At 34.0% G+C, this 23442-nt stretch overlaps 1 protein-coding gene across 2 annotated transcripts in view; it reads right to left on the reverse strand.

Moving 5' to 3' along the window:
- LOC136026547 (uncharacterized) overlaps positions 1-23442 on the reverse strand; it is a 118872-nt gene that overhangs the window by 2942 nt on the left and 92488 nt on the right. For both annotated transcript variants that reach the window (XM_065703233.1, XM_065703232.1), the window contains exons 12-16: positions 19202-19489; positions 15313-15427; positions 12379-12516; positions 7224-7485; positions 3485-3809 (exon numbers count right to left, since the gene is read on the reverse strand). In XM_065703233.1, coding sequence (XP_065559305.1) covers positions 3485-3809; positions 7224-7485; positions 12379-12516; positions 15313-15427; positions 19202-19489 — 1128 coding nt within the window. The remainder of the gene's footprint in view (positions 1-3484; positions 3810-7223; positions 7486-12378; positions 12517-15312; positions 15428-19201; positions 19490-23442) is intronic.

Consider the following 23442-nt stretch of genomic DNA (forward strand, 5'->3'; position numbering starts at 1 on the left):
ATCTCGCTTTTTTTTTTCAATAACACTGGAAAATCCAGCGGTCCCTTCATGGAAATTCTCTTCCCCCATGATAAAGTCTTCCATGAAAAGATACTCTCACGTAACCCCCTCTCCCCACCACTAGAGAAAACCCCCCTTAAACGTCAGTATACTTCCCAATAACCAATACTATATATAAACAATGGGCTAAGTTCATAACTTGTATCTCTTCCCCTGGGGACTATGGGGGATTAAGTCATCTTCAAAGACATAGCTATTAGATTCTTCGACTATGCTGAAAAAATGTCTATCTCAGAATTTTGATCCGGTGACTTTGGGAAAAAATTGGCGTAGGAGGGGGCCTAGTTGCCCTCCAAATTTTTTGGTCACTTAAGAAGGGCACTAGAAGTTTTAAATTCCGTTAGAATAAGCCCTCTTGCGACATTTTAGGACCACTGAGTCGATACAATCACCCCTGGAAAAAAAAACAACAAATAAACACGCGTCCGTGATGTTTCTTCTGGCAAAAAAAAATCCACATTTTTGCAGATAGGAGTTTGAAACCTCTACAGTAGGGTTCTCTATTACGCTGGATCTTATGGTCTACTTTTAACCTACTTTTAAATTAAGATTATATGACTTATAGGGGGTGTTTTTACCCCCTTTTTAAACAATGCCCATTTTCACAGGCACGTAACTTTTGATGGATGAGACCAATCTTGACAAAATTTGTATGTTTAAAATCAGTATTAAATTCCAATTTTCATTACGTATATATAGGTATCAAAATTCCGTTTTTTAGAGTTTCAGTTACTATTGAGCCTGGTCGCCACAGTCCGTTTCCACAAACTGTTGGAAAATATGAATTTTTGCATTTTTTGCCAGAAGAAAGATCACGGATGTTTATTTATTTGTTTGTTTTCCCTAAGGGTGACCACATCAAACCAATGATCCCAGAAGATTGGGACAGGGTTCATTTGACCGGAAATCAAAGTTCTATTATTGAAACCAAAGTCCTGATTACAAAATAATCAATAAAAACAAATAAACAACAGCGTTTTTTAAGTTTTCCGTGACAACTCACAATGACATTAAAAACTTTCATCAAAAAGTTGCTACAGAAAATCTTTGACCTCTTTTAATTTTAACTAATTTAAGCTAAGTTTCCCCTGTGATTTTTAAGATCGTTTTGTATCAGTAAAACCTCACATCAGGTGAGTTTTAATGAACAATACAAACAACATCATACGCCATTTATTTGGACTCCTTTTACGATTATCACCACCTTGGATTTAAAACATAGTTTGGTTAACACAGGCATAGTTTAACACAGGCATGTACATACTATTTTTTTTTTGGGGGGGGGGCTTCTAAACCAAACTAGACCATGAGGAGGTGGATACTGGTAAAAAAAAATATTTTTGCCCAGACAATCAAGACAGTTTACGATTTCCACCCCACTATCTTTTACTCCTTTTTCTGATTGATAAAGACTTACAGATGTGAAGCCTAAATATTATTACTTATATTAGTGTATGTTTAAGAAAATCAAAGTTCACTGTCTTAAATACAGTTTCTAACCGTTATTATATTTTCTTTTCATTTTGTGTGAGCATTTATTCATTTCTAGTAGTGGGATCTAATTGATATATTAGATGGAAATATAAAAATTCAGAATAATTTGTGGTAATAAGCCTTATGTCTGGTGGTGGACCAGTAGATTAATCTTTTCCAGGAGATATTTGGCACGGGGTTTGACCCCAGATGCCGTAGAGCTAAGAGAAGGTCAAGAAGTGTTGTTAATCATCGAATGAATGAAGCACTATAAGAGTATTACATTAATAGTAATTGATAATTACATTAATAACTAAAAAGTTTGCAACACAGGATTTCAATTTGTCAAGTTTCTTTCCGAAAGAAAAGTCACGAAGTGTAAAAAGTCAGGTCATTGTCAAACATACCTTTGAGTTATGTTTAGAAATTTTTTCAAAGTCTAGCTTGTCAACGTTCCTTATAATGTCCTCCTCTTGAACATCATCAAGACCCCCAGATGTATAAATTGACCACCAAGGATCCCATGTTTTGTCTTGTGGATGTCTTTTTTCCAATTCAGGCCGATTTCTGTACAAATACTCTTTACTCAGATAGTCTTTAATTGGCTCTAGTTGGTCATGTCTGTTGGTATATTTTATCTTTAAAGGATCTCCACTGAAATTAATGGATGCAGGTAGTTTCGGAGAATCCTGGACATTTTCAAAGCTCGGTGGCATGGCCATTACTTCACGGCTATATTGTTTTGTGACCCGGTTACTAAGGTCTCCATTTTTGTTAATATTAGTTGTTTCATCATGAAATTGGCTATAGTCTCCAAGTTCAGTGTTCTCTTTCTTAAAATCCTCAATCACTAAGTCAAAAGGTACTTTGTTATTTATCCCGTAAGTATTTTTGGAAGGGCTGAAACTGTCTTCAGCAGTGATTTCATCTACAAATGAAGGTCCAAAAAACATAGGATTATTAAAGTCGTGATTACCCAGCTCGTGTGAGCTGGTTACTACAGCCTGGCTGTGTGGCTGTTTGGCCCAGTTACTGAGGCCCCCGTGAACGTTAAATGTATTAGTCAACCCATCATCAAAGTAGCCATAGTCATTCGGTTGAGTATTTTTTGTTTTAAAATCACTATTCATTAAATCAGAAGGTGCTTGGACCTTTGCCCTGTAATTATTTTTTGAAGAGTGGAAACTGTCTTTAGCATGGTTCTCATCTACCATTGAAGGACCAAAATCACCGAAGCCGGGATGAATCAGCTCGCGTGGCCTGTTTACCATAGCCTGGCTGTGTGGCTGTTTAACCCAGTTACTAAGGCCCCCATGACTGTTAAATACACTAGTAACTTCATCATCAAAGTGGCTATAATCAATCAGTTTAGTATTTTCCGGTTTTAAATCGTCAGTCGTTAAGTCGAAAGGTACTTGGTCCTCTGTTCTATAGGTGTTTTTTGAATAGTGGAAACTATTTTTGGCATAATTTTCGTTTTGAGATGACACCTCGATAAACGTACGATCATTAAAGTCGCGATTACTGAAAAATATTGCACTGTTTGTGTCCTTATGTTTTGGAATGTACGATTTATAAGTAAAAGGTTCAAACAGCCTGATGTCTGGTCGGCTATGAATATGTCTGAACCGAGTTATTTTTGATTCCTTGGGTTTGATATCAATATCATAACTTTCAACAAAAGGACTGCTGGTTTCAACATCTTTTCTTTTAAATCTTTCAAAATTTGTGGATGTTTCTATGAGGGGGTAAGGATTTCTCTTTCTTTCTAATGCTTCCTTAAAAGAAGGTAAGATTTTTGGCTGATTGGCATCTTCAACAGGTTTATTCTTAGACGAAGCTAAAGTCAGGTCAGTTGGTCGTCGAATTCTTTTAGTTCTCTCAGTCTGTGGTAAGTCACCGTTAAAGTCATATGATTTGGTATCTACGTGTCGCAAAGGAAAGCTCCTACCTTCTACATCTACAGGACTAGGGAATCTAAAGTTTAAGTCGCGCGTTTCTACTACTTCATCATTTTCCTCTACTATCGGCTGACTAGTGGTAGATCTAGGTCGGGCTACAAAGCGTCGCTTGGAAGAAGTGGGTGGTCTGATTCTTATTGGGCCAACGGATGCTCTCTCAACAACAGAAGTTTCGGGAGTAGTTGCAGTGATTGCGGAAGAAAAACGTCGTCGTGCTGGGCCACGGATTAACTTTCTTCTTGTGGTTGTTGGTTCTGCTGTAGTTACAGTGGTGGAAGGTTCAGTTGTAGTACTTGTTCTGGTAGCGATTTCAATCTATAATGAAAACCTCACTCAAGCTGTTATATTAATACATTTACAAAAACAATGGTGCCATTTAAGTTAAAGTATCTTCATTGATAAGGCTGACTTTAATCCTTAAATTTATTGTCTCAACTTTGAAAGTACTTTCCAATTTAAATTAAATGCTGCCAGCAAATTGATTGGGTTAAGCCTCACATACTCGAGTCACGTGGGGCTTGAGATTAATTGAGATTGGGCAAAACACTGGCAAACTATTAGAAATTGATTTGATTGTTGGGTTAAAATTTCTAAGCTAGAACGAACTCTGTGTGAAAACTATTACAAGGTGAATTTCAAGGGAAAGCCGAAGATCGCAATCAGTCAATCAATTTAAACAAATCAAGTAGTTAAAATAAAATCAAATTCAGCAGAGAGAATAATGAGGACTTTTTTCCCACAACAGTGAATGAACAAAACCTATTTGAATATTTCGGCCATATATCTAAGGCCGAATCTATATCCTTAAATCCCACACCAGTAAATGATTCTAATAAACCCACAAGCACGACTTACCTACCTTATATCCCGAAAAATTATTTCAAACCCGTAAAAAGTTTGTTTAAAAAATAATTTACGTCTTGTCTTCACAAGTAATTTAAATATAATGAATCTTCTCAATTCCGGTAAGGATAAAACCCCAATTACTCGTTTAAGAGGAGTGTATCAAATACCATATAGTTGTGGAAATTATTACATTGGTCGAACCCACCAAAATTGGGAACAAGATAACAGCAACACAAAGAAAGTATTGAAAAAGCATTAAAATCTCAAAATAGCTCCATATCTTTCGATTCAGTTTTAAGAATTTGGCTTTCACCATTTCTGAAAATCCAAACCATTATGTTCTATTTGACGAAGCAATTTTAATCAGCAATGACATAGGAATCAAACAAAACGTCCACGAGGCAATCGAAATCAAACGAAACTTAAATAAAAATACATCCTAAATAGAGACTTGGGTGAGTACACACTCAACCCTATGTGAACAAAATTAATTATAGAAAATAATCTAATTCAAAATAAAACAAAAATAGGAACCAATAAAAACAAGCCCAATCCCAAAAGAACTACAAGATTAGCTGCGGAGAAGGCAAACAACGCATTATGAAATTATTCCAGTCTTTAGTAACTACAGTTAGTGAAATGAATGAACCTTTGAAATGAATGAAATGTTAGCTTTTATCACAAAGCCTTGGCTGAACTTATCGTTAAGAAGTAATGATGCCAAGAAGCCTATTTACAAAAAAAGTTAAGACGGCTATTAAAAAAAATAAAATAGATTTTTTACCAAGAAATTTTATTGTAAGTGTTTTTTTTTTGTTATTTTTTATTATTTTCTTTTCTGATGACGGCCCTTAGATATAGGGCTGAAATATTCAAATAGATTTTGTTCATTCACTGTCTTGGGAAAAAAAAGTCCTCATTATTCTCTTTTCTGTATTTGTATTATGGAAAGGCAGTGTGGTCCTCGTTATTATTTATTTAAATTAAAATCAAGTAGCGATGGGCATCAAGCCATGGCTGATTGTAGAAAAATCAGACAAATAGGCCAAGTGAGTGAGAGGCAAATCTGGCATAAGCTCTTTTTAGGATTAATGTCAGCTCATTTGTTGATAGATAAGTCTATCTATCATCCATACATATGTCATTCCTAGGGCAGAACTAAGGTAGACAGTCATAGAACTAAGGGATGAAAGATTGGATTGATTTTGGGTTGATGCTTGACGGACAATGTCGACTGGAACTATATGAAAAATCTGAGACTGAATTTGCTTGGACTCAAAGGCGAACAAGTGTAACCTAAGCCTAATAGGTTTAGTTGCTTGAAGTCTAAAGGTGGAACACCAAGTCATAGAATTGATACATGACCAACAAGTCCTCAGGACTCACAGGCGAACGGTGAAACTTATAGTTTTCCAAGTGTTTGGTCAAATGGCATGGGTAAACAGTCAATCACTCAACCGTCAATATACACAAAAATACAATTTATGCTTCTGGCCCCACAAAAGCGTCAATGGCCTCTATATGTAGAGGGGAAAACTAGAGAGCTAAATTAGCATATCAAAAAATAAGTTAAACACTCAAATGAAAAACTGTACCCACAATTCAAACTGCCCAATCAATTGGGTTTGAGACTTGAGATTAATTAGTTTAACAGATTTTCCTCTTTTTTTATTTTTTCCTACTTTTTTCCTTCCTTTTTCTACTTTCGGCCTATTTGTCAGCCTAAATGTTACAATCTTCTTAGTTTTTTTTTTGTTTTTCATACTTTATAAATAATTGTAGCAATATTTAAAGAAAGAGCTTTTTTTTACACTATACTTTCAGCATTGATTTTACTTTGACGGTTATTAACCCAAAAAATCATTCTAGAGGGACAGAGGCAAGATTAAAAAAATAGATTCTTACCAAAAAATCACTACATTTTTTTCCTAATTTTTTTTTTCCTTTTTGTATATTCTTGGTCGCCCAGTAGGGAGGGCTCAAGAACATTCGTCAAATTTCCAACCCTCATTATTATCCACATCTGTTTCTTCAGTGAGACGGCTTCAGGATCTCACAAGTACCTTGTATATATGGAGATACTACCATACTATCCACATTATTCTATGTGTTTTCCTGAGGACTGAAATTAGGAACCAAAATCCCCTTTTTTGATACCATCATATTTCTTGAGTGCCAAAATTAGCAAGCTATTAATCCATCCTTACATTCAAAGAGACCCTAATAGAAGAAGAATAGATTTCGGTTTTACTGCTAAATTTTGAAGAATTTTGGGAGGTAATATTATACTATCAACAGTGTACCAAGTATTTTGTTCGGGGGGAGGGGGGTTGAGTTCAATTCTGTTTAATTGCATCAAATATTTTTTTATATGCATTTTTGATACACTTCTGCGAGTCGGAGAAAAATTCCTGGGAGAGGGGGTAGTTCCTCCCAATACTTAGTAGCAAAGGATAAGTAGAATAATCAGCGGGCTAAGATTGCTTAGCTATCAGCCTTCTAAATTTCAAATTGTCAAGGTCTGCGCGATCTCTGAAGTCTGCGCCTTCAAAAACTAAAGTCATCTTAGAATTTGGTACAAGTTAAGAAATAGATATTTCTCCTGAAAAACGTCGCTTTAAGTTAAAATGACACTTGAAAGTATGGGAGGCTAAGATTTTCCATTTGCTTACAGAAATTTGGCCAGAAACTGTTCTAAGTTTATTTTAGAAATTTTGAAATAATATATATATAAATCTAAGCACGTATACATATTTTTCTAGATTTTGAGAGCCCCTTCCGTTTTGATTATGGGAGATACAGATTTTATCTTCATAACAAACTTTATAACAGTTTAACTTCATAACAAATAGAGGGGGATACAAATGAATAACGTATAGTTACCTCCACTTCAGCTTCTTCACTAGAAATATCTGCGATGACAGATGGTCTCCTTTGCAAGTTGACACTTTTCGGTGTTGCTTTTATAGACAAAATATCATCTTCATAATATTCATAACTATCTAAAAACTCATCTTTCGGCGATACTGGTAGTTCATCTTCTTCTCTAAAATCAGTTTCTATTTCATCTGAGTCCTGAGATATGAACTGCTCAATAACTGGAGTTGTTGATGGGTCCTCTGAGGTTGAAGGTGGTATTGGTCGACTAAAAAACAAATGCCTCATTATCGCTATTCTACTATTGATGATAGTGATATAATCTTGACGCTTTTTCTTTGATCGTACTCCCTCTGAGATGCATTTTGACATCATTTTCATCACCGTTACTACACAACTCCACACATAAAAGCATGTTAGGTGCCATAAAAGCAAGTATTTTCATAAGGTATTGTCTGAATGAGTAACTTAGTGCATTTTCCTGTATATTTTTTTTTGTCAGCCTTAAGTCCTGTTTTTATTTGGCAATTTACGGTAAAAACAACCACAAATCCAGCCAATTGAAAAGCCCATTTTCCTATGCTGTGTAGATAAAAATACTTTCTAGAATTTTTATTGGCTGATCAACGTTCTGTTCTGTTCGTAGAATGCCAAATAAGATCAGGGCTCTAACGACCTTTTTTTGAATAGGGACGTTGACTGTTTCGAAATAGTGTTTTTTAACATGTATTTAATCGAATTAAAATATTAAATAGATGGTGCTCATTGGCTATTCTATAGGCGGTTCTTTTGCTGAAATAAGATCTTGGAACCATTTGTAATAATTTAAGCATTTTACATGGACTTGTTAGAACAACCTATTTTATTTTGAAAAATGTTACTTTTGACGGTATTCAAAGCAAATATTTTTATTTTGTAACCGTTGATTCATATTATTTTAGGGCTTTTTATCTTCTATTGTTCGTTGTCTGTTTATTGTCCGTTGAGAGTAGCCGTTAGTTATATAGCCAAAACATTCATATTTTTGGAAAAGTCCACATTTCTTAAGATGATCATGCAGGTGACTTCATAGGCAGGTGAGCATATCAAGTTACTTACCATGATATGCCTGTAATTGAATACTAATCGATTAGTTATCAATATCCAAATATAAGTTGTAAAATATAGAAAACTATAGTTGTAAAACCCAAAATATAAGAGACTGAAAATTATCTCCAACCTGTTTTTCTAATCTTCTTTCCAGCAAAGTCCCACTTTTCGATTGAATTCATCTCCTTAGTTTCATCATTATTAGTCAATTAAGATCTAGCTGCTTTACGTTTAGGTAGTATAATTAACAAGAGCCCGGAATTACGGAGAGGGGGGGGGGGTAAAGTCGTCTTTGGATTAAAAGAAGATTTATAACTAAGTTGTCCTTTCCTTTTGCTAAAAAGCAGAGCCGGACTTACAGCGCCCCCTCCCGACCGTAATATAAGAAAAGAAAAACAACAAATAAGTGGGTAACTTCCCAGCCAAAGCCTACCAGGCCATGGTGCCAGGAACAACTGCCCCACTAGCACAACTGGCTCTGGCTAAAAGGCAAGACTAATATCTTTCAGGTAAAAAAGAGTCATCACCAAAAGGTATTGATTTATTTAATTGAGGCTTTATTTGATAAAATTTGATCTTTTACATATTCATATAATTTTAGAGCCTCTTCTACCAATCCTCTTTATTTGTATTTTTATTATATTTCCTTTATCCCATGTTTCAGTGGAAATTTGTGGATAAAAGTGCATTATGTGCATGACTAGTCCCCCAGGACAGTCAATGTTTTACAACTCTTATAAATTGGTTTGCGCTTTAATTACAGTATTTAATTTTAATTTATTATTTTTATAATTTTATTCGTTATTTAGATTGATATAATTTATTTAGTTTTTTGAATTAATTAAGCTGCATTATGTTTGTTTTATCAATTGAGGGATAGTGTTTTAATATAATAATCACAAATGTAAGTACACACACACATTTTTATAGATTTTGAGAGTCTGCTCGTGACTATACCTTTACCCCCCTAGTTCACTTTTCTGGATATAGCGATAAAGATCCACTTCATGACAAATAGAAAGGGATACAAAAGAATTACATTAAAAAGAGTTAAAAACCCGGTTAACCCCTTTAAAACCCGGTAGTTCCTCTCCCCGGGATAAGGCCTTGGTCATGAGCGTGCAATAATACAAGCCTAAAGTGGAGAGAGGAGCGGACGTATTATGTAATTTATAATTATGTAATTATGTAATGGGATACAAAAGAATTACATTAAAAAGAGTTATCTACGTTGATATTCTATAGTTATGCTGATATTTTGTACCAACAACAATATTTTGTTAAGTGTTGTTTTTTGTCTTATTCTTGAATGTTGTCTTGTTTCTTTCTTTTATTCTCAAATTTTATGTTTTATTTTATTGTGAAGGGTATAAAATTATGGGACTTAGTTTTGTTTGTTTTGGAAGATATTTGTTTCTCTTTAAATTAAGTTACTAAATAAAAAAACAATTTCTTTAAATGAAAGTAAGGAGCAACATCACAACTTCAAACGAACAGAAATTACTCCGTATATGAAAGGGGTTTTTCCCCCTCAAGGCCTCGCTCTTTACGCTAAAGTTTGACTCTTTCTCTTAACCCTTTTTTTTAAACAGTAAGAAACGTTAGAGTAAAGAGCGGGGCGTTGAGGAGGAAAAGCCCCTTTCATATACGGAGTAATTTCTGTTCGTTTGAAGTTTTAATGTTGCTCCTTACTTTCATTAAAAAAAAAATATTTTTTTATTTAATTTCTGGACGTTTTCGAATTAATGCATATTCTGATCTTGGCTCTCCGCACATAAATACTTAAAACGAAATTTGCATATTGATTAATTGCAATTAATCTGAAGATTTTGAGAAAAAAGGAGCGAGGGAGGAGGCGTAGTTGTCCTCCAATTTTTTGATTACTTAAAAAAGCAACTAGAACTTTTATTTTTTTACAATATTTTCATTGGTAAAAAATATACGTAACTTACGAATTAATTTACGTAACAAACTTCTATATTCGTATGTTTTTATTGAGTGTATGAGGGGGTTCAGCCCTCTTCGATATCTTGCTCTTTACCCTAAAGCTTAAATTTTGTCCCAATTCCTTAAGAATGAGCTCTGAATCACAAAGGTCGTAGAATAAATAGTTGAAATTACTAAAAATACTTTAGCGTAAAGAGTGAGGTATAACGAGGAGGTAAACCCCTCATATGCGTAATAATTTTTGTTCGTTTTAAGTTTTAAAATTACTCCTTACTTTCATTTAAAAAAATTTGTTTTTTTTTATATTTAATTTCTCGACGTTTTTGAATTAGTGCATGTTTTGATCTCGGCTCTCCGCACATAAATAATTAAAACGAAACTTGCATATTAATTAATTGCCTTTAATCTGAAGATTTTGAGAAAAAAGGAGCGAGGGAGGAGGCCTAGCTGCCCTCCAACTTTTTGATTACTTAGAAAAGCAACTAGAACTTTTAATTTTTTACAAACATTTTCATTGGTAAAAAAATATACGTAACTTACGAATTAATTTACGTAACGAACTTCTATATTCGTATGTTTTTATTGCGTGTATGAGGGGGTTCAACCCTATTCGATACCTCGCTCTTTACCCTAAAGCTTAAATTCTGTCCCAATTCCTTAAGAATGAGCTCTGAATCCCAAAGGTCGTAGAATAAATAGTTGAAATTACTAAAAATACTTTAGCGTAAAGAGTGAGGTATAACGAGGAGGTAAACCCCTCATATGCGTAATAATTTTTGTTCGTTTTAAGTTTTAATGCTGCTCCTTACTTTCAGTAGAAAAAATTTTCATATTTATTTTTTCTTTTTTTTCAAATAATGCTAAAAAATCCTGCGCACCCTTCATTGTAATTCTCTTCCCCCATGACAAGTTTCTCCATGGAAATATCCTCCCACGCTACCTCCCCCTCAAATCTCCCCCCTAAAGAAAAAAAATCCCCCTGAAAACGTCTGTACACTTTCCAGTAATCATTACTATATGTAAACACAGGTCAAAGTTTGTAACTTGCAGCCCCTCCCGTGGGGACTGCGGGTGAGTAAGTCGTCCCTATAGACATAGTTATTAAGTTTTTCGACTATGGTGAATAAAATGGCTATCTCAGAATTTTGATCCGGTGACTTTTGGGAAAAATGAGCGTGGGAGGGGGCCTATGTGTCCTCCAATTTTTTCAGTCACTCAAAAAGGGCACTAGAACTTTTAATTTCCGTTAAAATGAGCCCTCTTGCGACATTCTAGGACCACTCAGTCGATACGATCACCCCTGGGGAAAATACAAAAAAAAACAAAAAACAAAAAAAAAAAAAAAACAAATAAAGAGGAATCCATGATCTGTCCTGGCGAAAAATGCGAAATTCGACATTTTTGTAGATAGGAGCTTGAAACTTCAACAACAAGGTTCTCTGATACCCTGAATCTTTCTTTAAGATTGTATGACTTTTAGGGGGTGTTTCCCCCTATTTCCTGAAATGAGGCAAATTTTCTCAGGCTCGTAACTTTCGATCGGTATAACTGATCTTGATGAAACTTATATATTTAAAATCAACATTAAAATGCCATTCTTTTGATGTCACTATTGGTATCAAAATTCCATTTTTTAGAGTTTCAATTACTATTGAGCCGGGTCGCTCCTTACAACAGTTCGTTACCACGAACTGTTTGATAATTGTTTATTGGTTGAGTGTTTGTTGGTTGAGAGTGAGTGTAAGTTTGAAGGTTGACGAGTGTTACCCGCCAGCATGAATATAGTAAGTTGTTGCTGCCCAGTATTATTGTTATTATGTTTTATTTGTTTTTTATTTCTTTTCTTTTCTCTCTTATTTCTTTCGTTCTTGTTATAGAGAATTTAAGAGATGTTTGTGTTTTTTCCTGATTCAACCCAAGACAACCGTTTGGCTTTTGGTGAATAATATTGATTTTTGAATGTAGGTTGTTATTATTCTTAAAAAAATACATTGAAATTAAATTTAACACATATTGTGGATTCGAAAAAAAGAGTTTTCGTAAATGAATGAGCTATACAATAAATAAAATATAAATTATGCAATAGTAAAAAATATTAATAATAACCTGAATTTAAATCACTTACTTCCGTCTGATTGTTTGATACTGTCGAGGCTTGGCATCAATTGTGTCATGTTGATTAAAAGTTGGGTCAAAATCAGTTTTTTCCAATATTTCCTTTGGAACAGAGCCACCTACTGGACCTCTTCGAGAATTACTTGCGCTTAAAAAGAACAAAAAATTACAAATAGGATCTTTGTTTCCAATTAACTAAAAAAATGCCAATTAAGCACTGTCACCGACAATTCCTAGAAATTTCACTGAAAATTCACAACATGGAGCCGAGAAAGCATCTACTTTAACTCAACAACTGTAAAATCTCAATCCACTTGACATAACTTACTCTCTTCGTCTAGTATGAGTTGTTGCTCTATTTTATGAAAAAAAGGAAAGGATTTGCAAAATATGATGGCCAAGAACCCTAATTTGTCTGTTTTTACTTTCAACCAATTGGAGTCTGAGACTAATAAGACCAAAGGCCAAGTTGGTCTCCAAAAAGAGTCAATGCCATCTCACATCTTGGGTAAAACTTTATGGGTATGTGGCTGTGAGGCATTAGTCCAGGAACTAAAAGCCTTCTGAGTAATTGGAATTAGTCTCTGTCCTGAAGTTGAACTTTCTTTTTTTCATGGCTAACCATAATTTCTGGTAACCTTGAAGTAACACTGAAAGATAAAAACTGGGGGTCATTTGATGAATCACTGAAATGATGACCACTTTAGTCTGTTTTTCCCCCAGTTGACGCTAACGCCCTATATAAGAGTAAACAAATTATATATAAGATTTTTATAGGATTAAATAAAAAAAAGTTGTTACAACTTAAAAGTAAGGAGCATCATTAAAACTTAGAAGGAACAGAAATTATTATGTACATGAGGGGGTTGAAGAGGGTAGCCGAGTTGAATATATTATGTGCTTATTTTTTGCCTCTAGACTGCTGATTACTCGCCCAAAGGCAAATTTGACTTTATAACATGATAATTTCAATTCTGAAATTTTCAAGTAGTTCATTTTCTGTTTAAATACGGAAAATTAACTCATGTCAATCAATTGTTCCTTTTACGATTGCAAATCCATTAGGTTAACCCCTTGGGTAGGACCCAAATTCAAAAGTGGGAAATAAATAACCCCTCTATATTCTCAGCATAAGAACATTTCGGAAAATAGGAAAATAGTTCTATTTATAGACATTTTTCGAGCCCTAAATCAGGTCCAGCGAAGTTTAGCTAGGAGAGTAGATGCACTGTCCCTGTAAAAAACTCCTTGCTAGCCTGAAATTAAAATCCTGAGAAGCGCATTTAAGGCATATATTCAAAAGAACTGACGCATTTCAAAAAAGGGGATGAAATAATTCTTTTTAGGAGGTGCTGGAGATGAGCAGACGGGACTTTCCTTCTTTTCCAACAATATTCTCCAGCCAAAAATATAACGATTTATCAAGGTTCTGACAGGAGTCAAACTCGTTGCATACATTAAATAGTTCTTTGTAATAAAATAAGATAAAATAAGTAATAACGCAGTTCTTAGAATACAGCCAAGAACGGCATAACTACTTATAAAGTTCTTCTTCATTGTAAATAGAGTTCCCATTTTATTAGTTTTTAAAAGACATATATGGTCATTTAAGCTACCACTTAACTAATTTAAACAAAGAGATTTCATTTTCAATTTCCTTGGAGCTATAAAATCAAATCATTACCAATATGTGTAAATAAGCAATTCCGATTAAAATAAACTATTAATCATGTTTAGCATTATAAGAATCACAAAGAAATAGAATTCCATCTCGACTATAAGTAGCTTCAATAAAAATTTACCAATAACAATAAATATTTCCTGAAAAAATATAACCGTAAGTTTAAAGGAAGGTCTTTTCATGAGATTCGTCTAAAGATACTTCCTCCCTCCCTTTGCTGAACAATCAGTACGTTGTTGTCTAAAATACGATTTTTCAGGTTTGGGCCGAAGTTTTCCAGAACACATTAAACTGAGATCCACGGCTACTTTATCTAAAATCTCGGCTCCATTTAGTGCATTCTCAGTGACAGTTCTTGTATTTCTCGGCCGATTTTCCAGAATTCAGTTCATTTCAGTTTATTAACATCAAGATAAATGGACAACAATAACTCTCTACCCCTACAAGACTCCATGGCCCGTTACATAGGGGTTAAAACAAAAATAAATACCAAATAAAGAGTCTCGGCTCCGTTTTTGTAAATCTTGGCATAACTTTCTTTCTACACATAATTCAATTAATTAACTTTGTTTAATTTAAAATTTTAATCACAAGTGGGATTAGAAGTGCAATATTTTTAGTTCATTCTTTTTTTTTAACTGAATACCATTTTTTCTACACATGTATTCAAATAAGCATTTGATTAACCTTTCTAAGAAAGCTTTACCAATCTTGCTCTCAATCAGAAAATTTTTTTTCAATCTGAAAAACAATTACAAATTGCTACTCTGCTGTAAAATTGACCTCGGACTTCAAAAGAAGAAGATGAAATTTGAATTCAAAAAACGTAAAAATTCTAAAATACTTCCTCTAAGAATCTAAATGGTTATTTTTACCATTTTTACTTTGGCACATTCATGTCACTTACTCGTTTCTGCTTGAAAAATTTCACGTCTTCTATAAAAAATCCATCAGAAGAAATAAAATTTTCAAATTGTAATAATAACCAACAACTTCATAAATATTGTAAGTTGAATATAAATAAATACAATTAAACACATTTTTATATTGTTGTACTTGAAGTAGAATCAGTTGTTTTTCCACTTCACCAGGCGTCAGAAATTCAGATATTTTGTTGGAACCTGTTTAGTTTTCCAGACTCATGGTAATAATGTAATATATATATAAACAATGTATATCTTATCAAAATAACTAACATTATCGGTAAGACAGAATGGCATAGATTAGTAAGCATAAATATAATAATTCATCCAAAAGAAATACCTGGCTGTTGTATCAAGGAATTTTTTAAGAGATTCTCGCTGTTCCTTCGATATCTCAGGATCTGAAGACGATACTTTCGATTTAGCTAATAATTGCCTAACTCTTGAGACACCCCCTGAAATAAAAGTAATTTAATAAATTTCATTGTTGGACCAAAAACAAGTTTTTATCTAACACCTTTTAGGACAATAAATCATGTATTTATACAGTTATTGCTAAAAGTATCAGTTTTTATGTGTAAAAACATCAAAAAATAAAGAAAAATGAACAACGTATTTTGCCTATGCACCCATCCTAGGTCAATTCAGACATGAAATTTGCCATTTTCTAAGATGTTTCTTATGGCTCTTTCAAAATTATGAATTATGTAAGTGTCACATTTTCTTGATTATTTCTGTGTTAACGACCCATTAACGACTTTCTAATGCCCATACCTAAGAAACCAAAATCAGTGCGCCAACGGAGGCAATACTTCTTCTTCAGCAATATCTCAATCTCAGTCAGTTAAGCTCCCACAAGGTTTGGGTCCACTGCTATTTCTTACTTGTGAGAACGATATCAGTAACAGTTTCATAGATATTGGCCATAACATATTATTCGCTGATGACCCGGATTGCAATATCAGCAGCCTCAATTCTAGATCTTTAAATCTCAGGCTGGAATCAGCACCGAGGGGGCTTATCTTGTGGTTTTGGGGAAAATTGTCTGTTAATTGTGCTAAGACATGATTCATCGTCTTCATTCGTACTGACAGGACACATTTTTAAAAATTAATTAAAAAAAAATTAATAGCTACTCCCAACTCATAAAACATCGTCCTAATGACCACCCCCTAGGTAAAAAGGGGGCGGCATATTATTTTTTGTAGGTAGCAATATCTTCCCTAAATTAATTCATACTCCCAACTTTTCAAATTACGGAAATTATGAAATCATTTGGGTAAGTGTGACACCCAAAGTTTTGCATCACCCTTTTCATTTGTTTGTTTTTTGCTGCTTTTATTATTTTCCAAATCAAAACACTGCACAAAGACAGCAGTTCTTTCAGCAGCTGCATAGTAGTGCCAACTTTGTCCTCTGTAAATTCCCAAAGGCCGGTATTTTCATAGTAGGTGGTGTTAATGATCAAAAGTTAAATTCCCTTTGCAGCTCCCTTAATTTAAAACAGATAGTAAAAATACCAACAACCGAAGGAAATACTACCCTTGATCTGATTTGCACAACTATGCACACTTTCTACAGCTCACCTGTTCCTTTACCCCCTTTAGGAGGAAGTTATCATTTTTGTTTATTAATAAAGCCCTTTCCAGCTTTAATCATACATTTTCCGTTACCCAATTCTCTTATCGTCCAATTTCCAATGAAGGCCTTTTCGAGTTTGGATCTTGGATTACTAATGAAAACTGGCCAGCTCTTAAAGGGAATAATGACATTAATGTTAAAATATCTTACTTCCAAAATCTGATTAAAGTCAAATACTTAGAATTTTTCCGTGAGAAAAAAGTAAAATCGTGTTTTAGTGACAAACCCTACATTACTATTCAGTTAAAAAAGCTAATTAGGCTTAAAATTAACCTTTTTGGGATGGTGAAGCATTTGAAGCTAACTCATTGCGTAAACATATAAAAAAAGAAATAGGCAAATCTGCTTCTGCGTTTATATACAAATATAAAGTCAAGAATCTGTTTACTATTAAGCCAAAATAGTGATACGGCCATAGGATAGTTGGCTCTCATACCCCATTGCACTTCCTGGCTGAAGGGGCTTGGGACGGAGATCGACACCGCCGGTTCAGACCTTAAGGGTCTTGTACCGCACCCTTTACCTTTTCTTTACAAAACTATAAAAAAAAACTTTTAAGAAAATATGTAAAAATATAGGTTTATGTTTACAAGACGAGCCCCTAGTTACAGCCAATAATCTAAATAAATTTCTTTCCTCGATAATTCAAAGCCTCCCTCCCCTCTCTGTTAATACTTATTATTATCTACACTCTCTCAATTTTCCTATTATTTTGCCCTCAGATGTTGAGGCAAAAATTAAAAACATTAAAAAGTGCAGTGCCTGTCACTAGACACCCTAGTTGTACTAATTAAAGTCTCTGCAGACATTCTTTCAGAACTTTTGTCCGTACTTTTTAATGAAATTACCTCTACTGGTAAGTTCCCTGATTGTTGGAAATTAGGTTGTACTACTTCAGTAGAAAAGAAGGGTAGTTTGCTGGTGTTCGCCCATTACCCTTACTCCAGTTTTTTCCAAGTTATATGAAAGCTTTTTAGCTGATTGGTAGAAAGTAAAAATAATCCCAAATGTTGACCAAAGGCAATTCATAAATTTGTGCTCTACTCCTACCACACACTATCTTGTTCACCTCTTGCATACTATGTGCAATAAACTTGAAAAACCCAATGCCTGGCTCGATGTTATTGCAGTTGACTTACAAAAAGCTTTTGATTTAATTAACCATAATACATTAGTAAAATAACTAACCGATTACTTTCTAATTGACCCCTATTTCCCTTCCTTTCTAATAGAACGCAATTCGTCAAATACCTGAACGTATAGTCTGATCCCCTCCCAATTTATAATGGTGTGCCCCAGGGAACTGTCTTAGGCCCAATTTTATTTCTTACCATGATAAACAGTCTTGGTGTCGATTTCCCAGATAGACGGAAATTCGTTGACGATTTAACTGTCTTAGAAACATGTTTCAAAAATCTATAAAGTACCCCAATGGACCTCTTGGAATCAATATCAGATGAAGCTGTTGCTAGCGATATAAGAGTCAACCCTTTAAAGTCAACAGAGATAGAGATATGAGATATATATATATATATATTCATTAAAAAAGAAAACAAATACTATTCGGCATTCGCCTGCCAAGAAAGGCAATAAGCTTGTAAGGGCAAGCGAGGTTATCACCCTCAGCTAATTAAAACCACATTCATATCACGCTACTCGACATAAAAGAAACTCAAGTGATAAAGGAAGAAAGGAAAAAGAGAAAGAGGAAAAGACAAGAAGAAGACAGAAAACAAAAAAATAACAGCAAAAAAAAACAAAAAATCCCCTGAGTGCCCCTGAATGCCGAGAACAGTGTCCATGAATAAACGTAAAGAGGGTGTTTAAAGCTTCAAGCTTCAAAAGAAGACTAGACCTTTTTTTAGTTCTTTTGCTGATTTTTTAATCAAGATGTTTTTTTTTTCTATTTGGCACCTAGTACTGTCAAAAATCGCACTGAAGCAAACATATTACAATAATAAATAACGTTCTTTTTATGTCATATGCCGCTTTTACTGTGTTTTTTTTTCTTCTTTTACTGTTACTAGTCTGTGTATGAATTAGTCGGAGCTCTGGATAAAATAAAATTATAAATTGCTAAAATGTGAATTGCAGCCAACACTTCTGAAGCTCGAATGTTTCTAATAGCCATTTATTAAAACTCAAGTAATCCAAATTCGTTTTCATGTCCTCAATTCTAGTTTGGCAACAAAGGATTCCATAAATAATTGGTTTACATGATATTTCCATTGTTTAAAAATTATAGTTAAAACTGGAAGCTATATAAAATTATTCTGCATCATGAACTTTAAGGGAAAAGAGTATAAAGAATGATAAAGAATATGAATAAGAGAAATAAGAAGAAAAATAGAGAAAAGATAAAAACAAAGAATCAAAGGAGTGCATATAACATCAAATACATCAAATACATACAACATCTAGATAATAGAGTATATAAAGAATATGTAAAGAATAAACAAAGATTATTAATAGAGAAATAATATGTTAAAATGAAAAAAAACAGAATAAATAATAAAACAAAAAGGTTATAAAGTGAGATGAGGACATAAAAAAGAAAATTATAAGTAGATAACCAAAATTATATTTACCTAGTTCGTGAATTAAGTCCAACAATTTCTCAAGCTCAGTCTCACTATCTTCTTCACTTCTCGTAATTTCTTTACTCTTTACGACTTCTTCACTATCGTCAAATATATCTTTTTCCTCCGAACTGAAATCAACGTAGTCCAGAAATGGTTCAGAAGTAGTTGTTGGAGAGCGGGTTGCAAGTGATGTTCCAGATGCGAGGAAGGGTTTAAATGTAGACGTCACTGGTGCTTTACATATAACGTTCGTTGAGTAGTCGCAAGAGCCAGAGAGTTTATTGTAATATAAACCTAGAAATGGGAATAACTTAACCCAATGGTAAAAAACAACAACTTGGATATGATTAACTTTTCTATGATAAAGTGATTTTCGGGTCCTAGCGTTATTTTTTTCGAAAATTTTGTTTTGTGACAAAATATCCTCCACATTTACGTTACTCAATATATTCGTTTTTGAAAACAATATTCCGATAAATCTGACTCACAAAACTTCGTTCAACTGCTTATTGAAATTACCAGAGGATCTTTGGACACAACTCTTTGAGGCATGGATATAACTTTGGGATTTTCCCTAGATCTTGAAATTTCTGCCCTGATATAAGATAACAATTTTTTTTGTTAGGCCGGGTATCGAAGGCCCAACTTTAGTATGAGCCGCATCAATAGGGCTGAAAAATAAACATTTCTGTTGGAAAGATAACTCTAGTAGCATTCTAATAGTAGTTGAGACATTTGATAAACTGAAACCAACCTAAGCCTAATAGTGCTTAAGCTTATTTCATTCAGCATAGCTTCCTAGGCTAGTATCTCCAAAGATATCAATGAGATCAACAAAAAAACTTGCTAAACTCTAAGAAGTATTAGACATATAATAGAAAAAATACATAGACATATTACGTGTAATATGTTGGTATACAATAATATGTATATATTAAACAGATATTATTGTGTACATATTATACAATATCATTATCCAGACATTGGGCTGGTATAGCATGTAGATATGTAATATTATTTAGATTTTATGTAGAAATATAATAGAAATAGAAATATTCCTTAATAAAACCTTATATCAATGTTTTTGGCATAGAAACTAGTCACTGCACTTATAATAAAAATAGCTTTTATCACTGTAGAAACCCTAAGGCTTCTACAAAATGAAATATTGAATTAAAATTAGATCACAAATTAAGTAAACTAATTACTTAAAATAAAGAAATTAATTAAAACTAAATAATTATATTAAATTAAAGAAATCCAAATTCATAAGAACTATCTAAATGAAAGAAATCAAACTTTCAATCTTCATCCAGTTCCTTTCGTAACTCACTCAGTTCTTCACACTCACCCATCATGTAATCCACAGTAACATGCATATCTCCACACACTTCCTCCTGCCCTTACCTCCTCCACAAATATTTTCTTCTTTTTCCCAGTCTATATTTCTTCTGTATTGCGCTTTAAATTCTCTAACAGCTATTCAACTTGTTAAAATAACAAGGACAGTGAGAACGTAATTGGATTATTTGATTTGCTAAGTGTAAATCTATAAAACTTTATATATCTGAAAAAAAAGGAAAAGAGAACATTTAGTTGTTACGAAGAAAATTTTTATGTGAAGCTATGCAGTTTTTGGTAGTAATAGATGCCAAATTAAAAAAAGACGTGGGTGAAAACCAGCAAAAAATAAACTAAAAGAATGTAGCACCACACAGCATGAAAAGGTATAACTTTCCTGTGAAGGTATAGAAAATGGGCAACGACATAATAAGTATCATGGAAGGCAATATCAATTCTAGAGTTTGAAAGTACGACCCCTGTAAGGCCTCCCTCCCAGAGTAAATAAAAAGACAAACCCGAGGGCCCAGAAACTATCCTGAATCCTGGTAAAGTTAAGATTTATACTTCAGGATGGCCAAAACTGAATAAATGTTGTTAGAGAATATGATCCCGATAAAACGTTAGATGTTGCCAAAGATGACTTTGGCGACCGATAAAATGTAAATGGTTTGATTTTGTACGGGACGAAGAGAGTTGTAACTTTTAATTGATAAACTACACAAAAACTAACCAAGTTTGAAGTTTGATTGTAATTCTACTCCAAAAAAGGAGCCCCAGCGTAGCTAAGAGTTCAACTGAGATAGACGTCCGTGATCACTTAGATTGAACAAGAGCAATACCAGTATTTTGAATACCTTGTAGTATGCGAGGGTAAAGCTCACGGTGAAGTGCTGCGAGTTCATTGGAGTAGAATTACAATCAAACTTAACACTTGGTAAGTTTTCGTTCAATTTATCAATTCTAGTCCGAAGTGGAACACATTAGCTAAGCTTTTGAGTTAAACTGAAATTTTAAAGTTCACCATTACCTAAACCATCAATAACATTCAATAATAGCCCTATTTGTAAAAAAGGATATTGTACGAAAATTCATTTATAGTAAGATTTTTCAAACACTACAAATACATCGAATAAATTCCAAAGACAGATAACTGTCGTTTTCTTTTGGTTTGTCGTAAAACCTTGCTTTAAGGTGGGACACTGAGGTAGATCTGGTGTTATGAGCACTACAAACAGATTTATAACTGCAAGAAAAAACACTTCTCACATCCTTCTAGAAATAGATGACTTGGACCCAGCAATATAAGGCTTACAGTATGTAAGAAAAATTGCGTCGTCTCAGTTTAATACTAGACCTACGTTGGCCGGACAACGTGAAGTGTTGCGGCAACCTTTATCCAGCATCGCCGAGTAAAGTGTTGCGAGAGCAACACTTTGGTTTTGTTTCTTCGCTATCGATCAGTAATCACATCATCAAAGGCTATTCCTCATCTTTGAAAAAACAACAACAAAATAGTATCGAAAGAAGGGACTAAATTGACTTTGCAGCCAGTTGAACTTTATTCTTTCCAATCGTAGACATCGTGACGGATGGAAACTCGGAACAACATCTTACATAATCTAGTTGGTATTATAAAGCTATCCCTAACTTTTCACGATCAAAACACCATAGATGACATTCTATTAATTATGACGGAAATATGTAATTGTTTTACATTCTCCTTTGTGCTTGTTTCTTAACTATCGGTTAAATGATGATTTTGTCGGCCTATTGAATTTTTTCAACGGGAAGTTCAAAGAAGAACGCAATTAGTTATCGCATAACCAAAGGCTATTCCTCAGCGTTGAAAAAACAACAACTACAAAATAATATCGAAAGAAGGGACTAAATTGACTTTGCAGCCAGTTGGACTTTATCTTTTTCAATCGTAGACATCGTGACGGATGAAAACTTGGAACAATATCTCATATAATCTAGTTGGTATTATAAAACTATCCGTAACTTTTCAGGATTAAAATACCATAGGTGACACTAATTATTACGAAACTACCTCATTGTTTTACGTTATCGTTTGTACCCGTTGCGTAAACACTTAATTCTGTCAGATTTAAAGAGACCGAACACAATGTGCACCAATTTGCACAAATTTCTAGCCCAAAGTGAAAAGATTCCTGCTTACACAGATTCTCCTGTGATAGACATGAAGTTCACCAGAAAAAAATAAATGGGTACACCAACTAACATAGTTGCAAACCCCTCATCGCTGAAGTTGACTGTAGCCTAACAGTCGATTATTACTTACAAGTCCCCTACATGTCTTACCACTGGAACCAAATTGGCTTAACCATCAAATACACCGGAAACATATAATAGGTACACCAACTAGCAAAAGTGGCAAACCCCTCATTGCCGAAGATGATTATGACCTAACAGCCGTTTCTCACCCAAAGTGAACCGATTCTTAATTATAAGTCCCTCTCCTGTGATAGGCATCAAGTTCACCGGAAACAAATAAATGGGTACACCAACTAACATAGTTGCAAACCCCTCATCGCTGAAGTTGACTGTAGCCTAACAGTCGATTATTACTTACAAGTCCCCTACATGTCTTACCACTGGAACCAAATTGGTTTAACCATCAAATACACCGGAAACATATAATAGGTACACCAACTAGCAAAAGTGACAAGCCCCTCATTGCCGAAGATGATTATGAGCTAACAGCCGTTTCTCGCCCAAAGTGAACTGATTCTTACTTATAAGTCCCTCTCCAGTGATAGGCATCAAGTTCACCGGAAACAAATAAATGGGTACACCAACTAACATAGTTGCAAACCCCTCATCGCTGAAGTTGACTGTAGCCTAACAGCCGATTATTACTTACAAGTCCCCTACATGTTTTA

Source organism: Artemia franciscana, chromosome 4 (assembly GCF_032884065.1).
Source record: "Artemia franciscana chromosome 4, ASM3288406v1, whole genome shotgun sequence".
Taxonomy (NCBI): Eukaryota; Metazoa; Arthropoda; class Branchiopoda; order Anostraca; family Artemiidae; genus Artemia; species Artemia franciscana.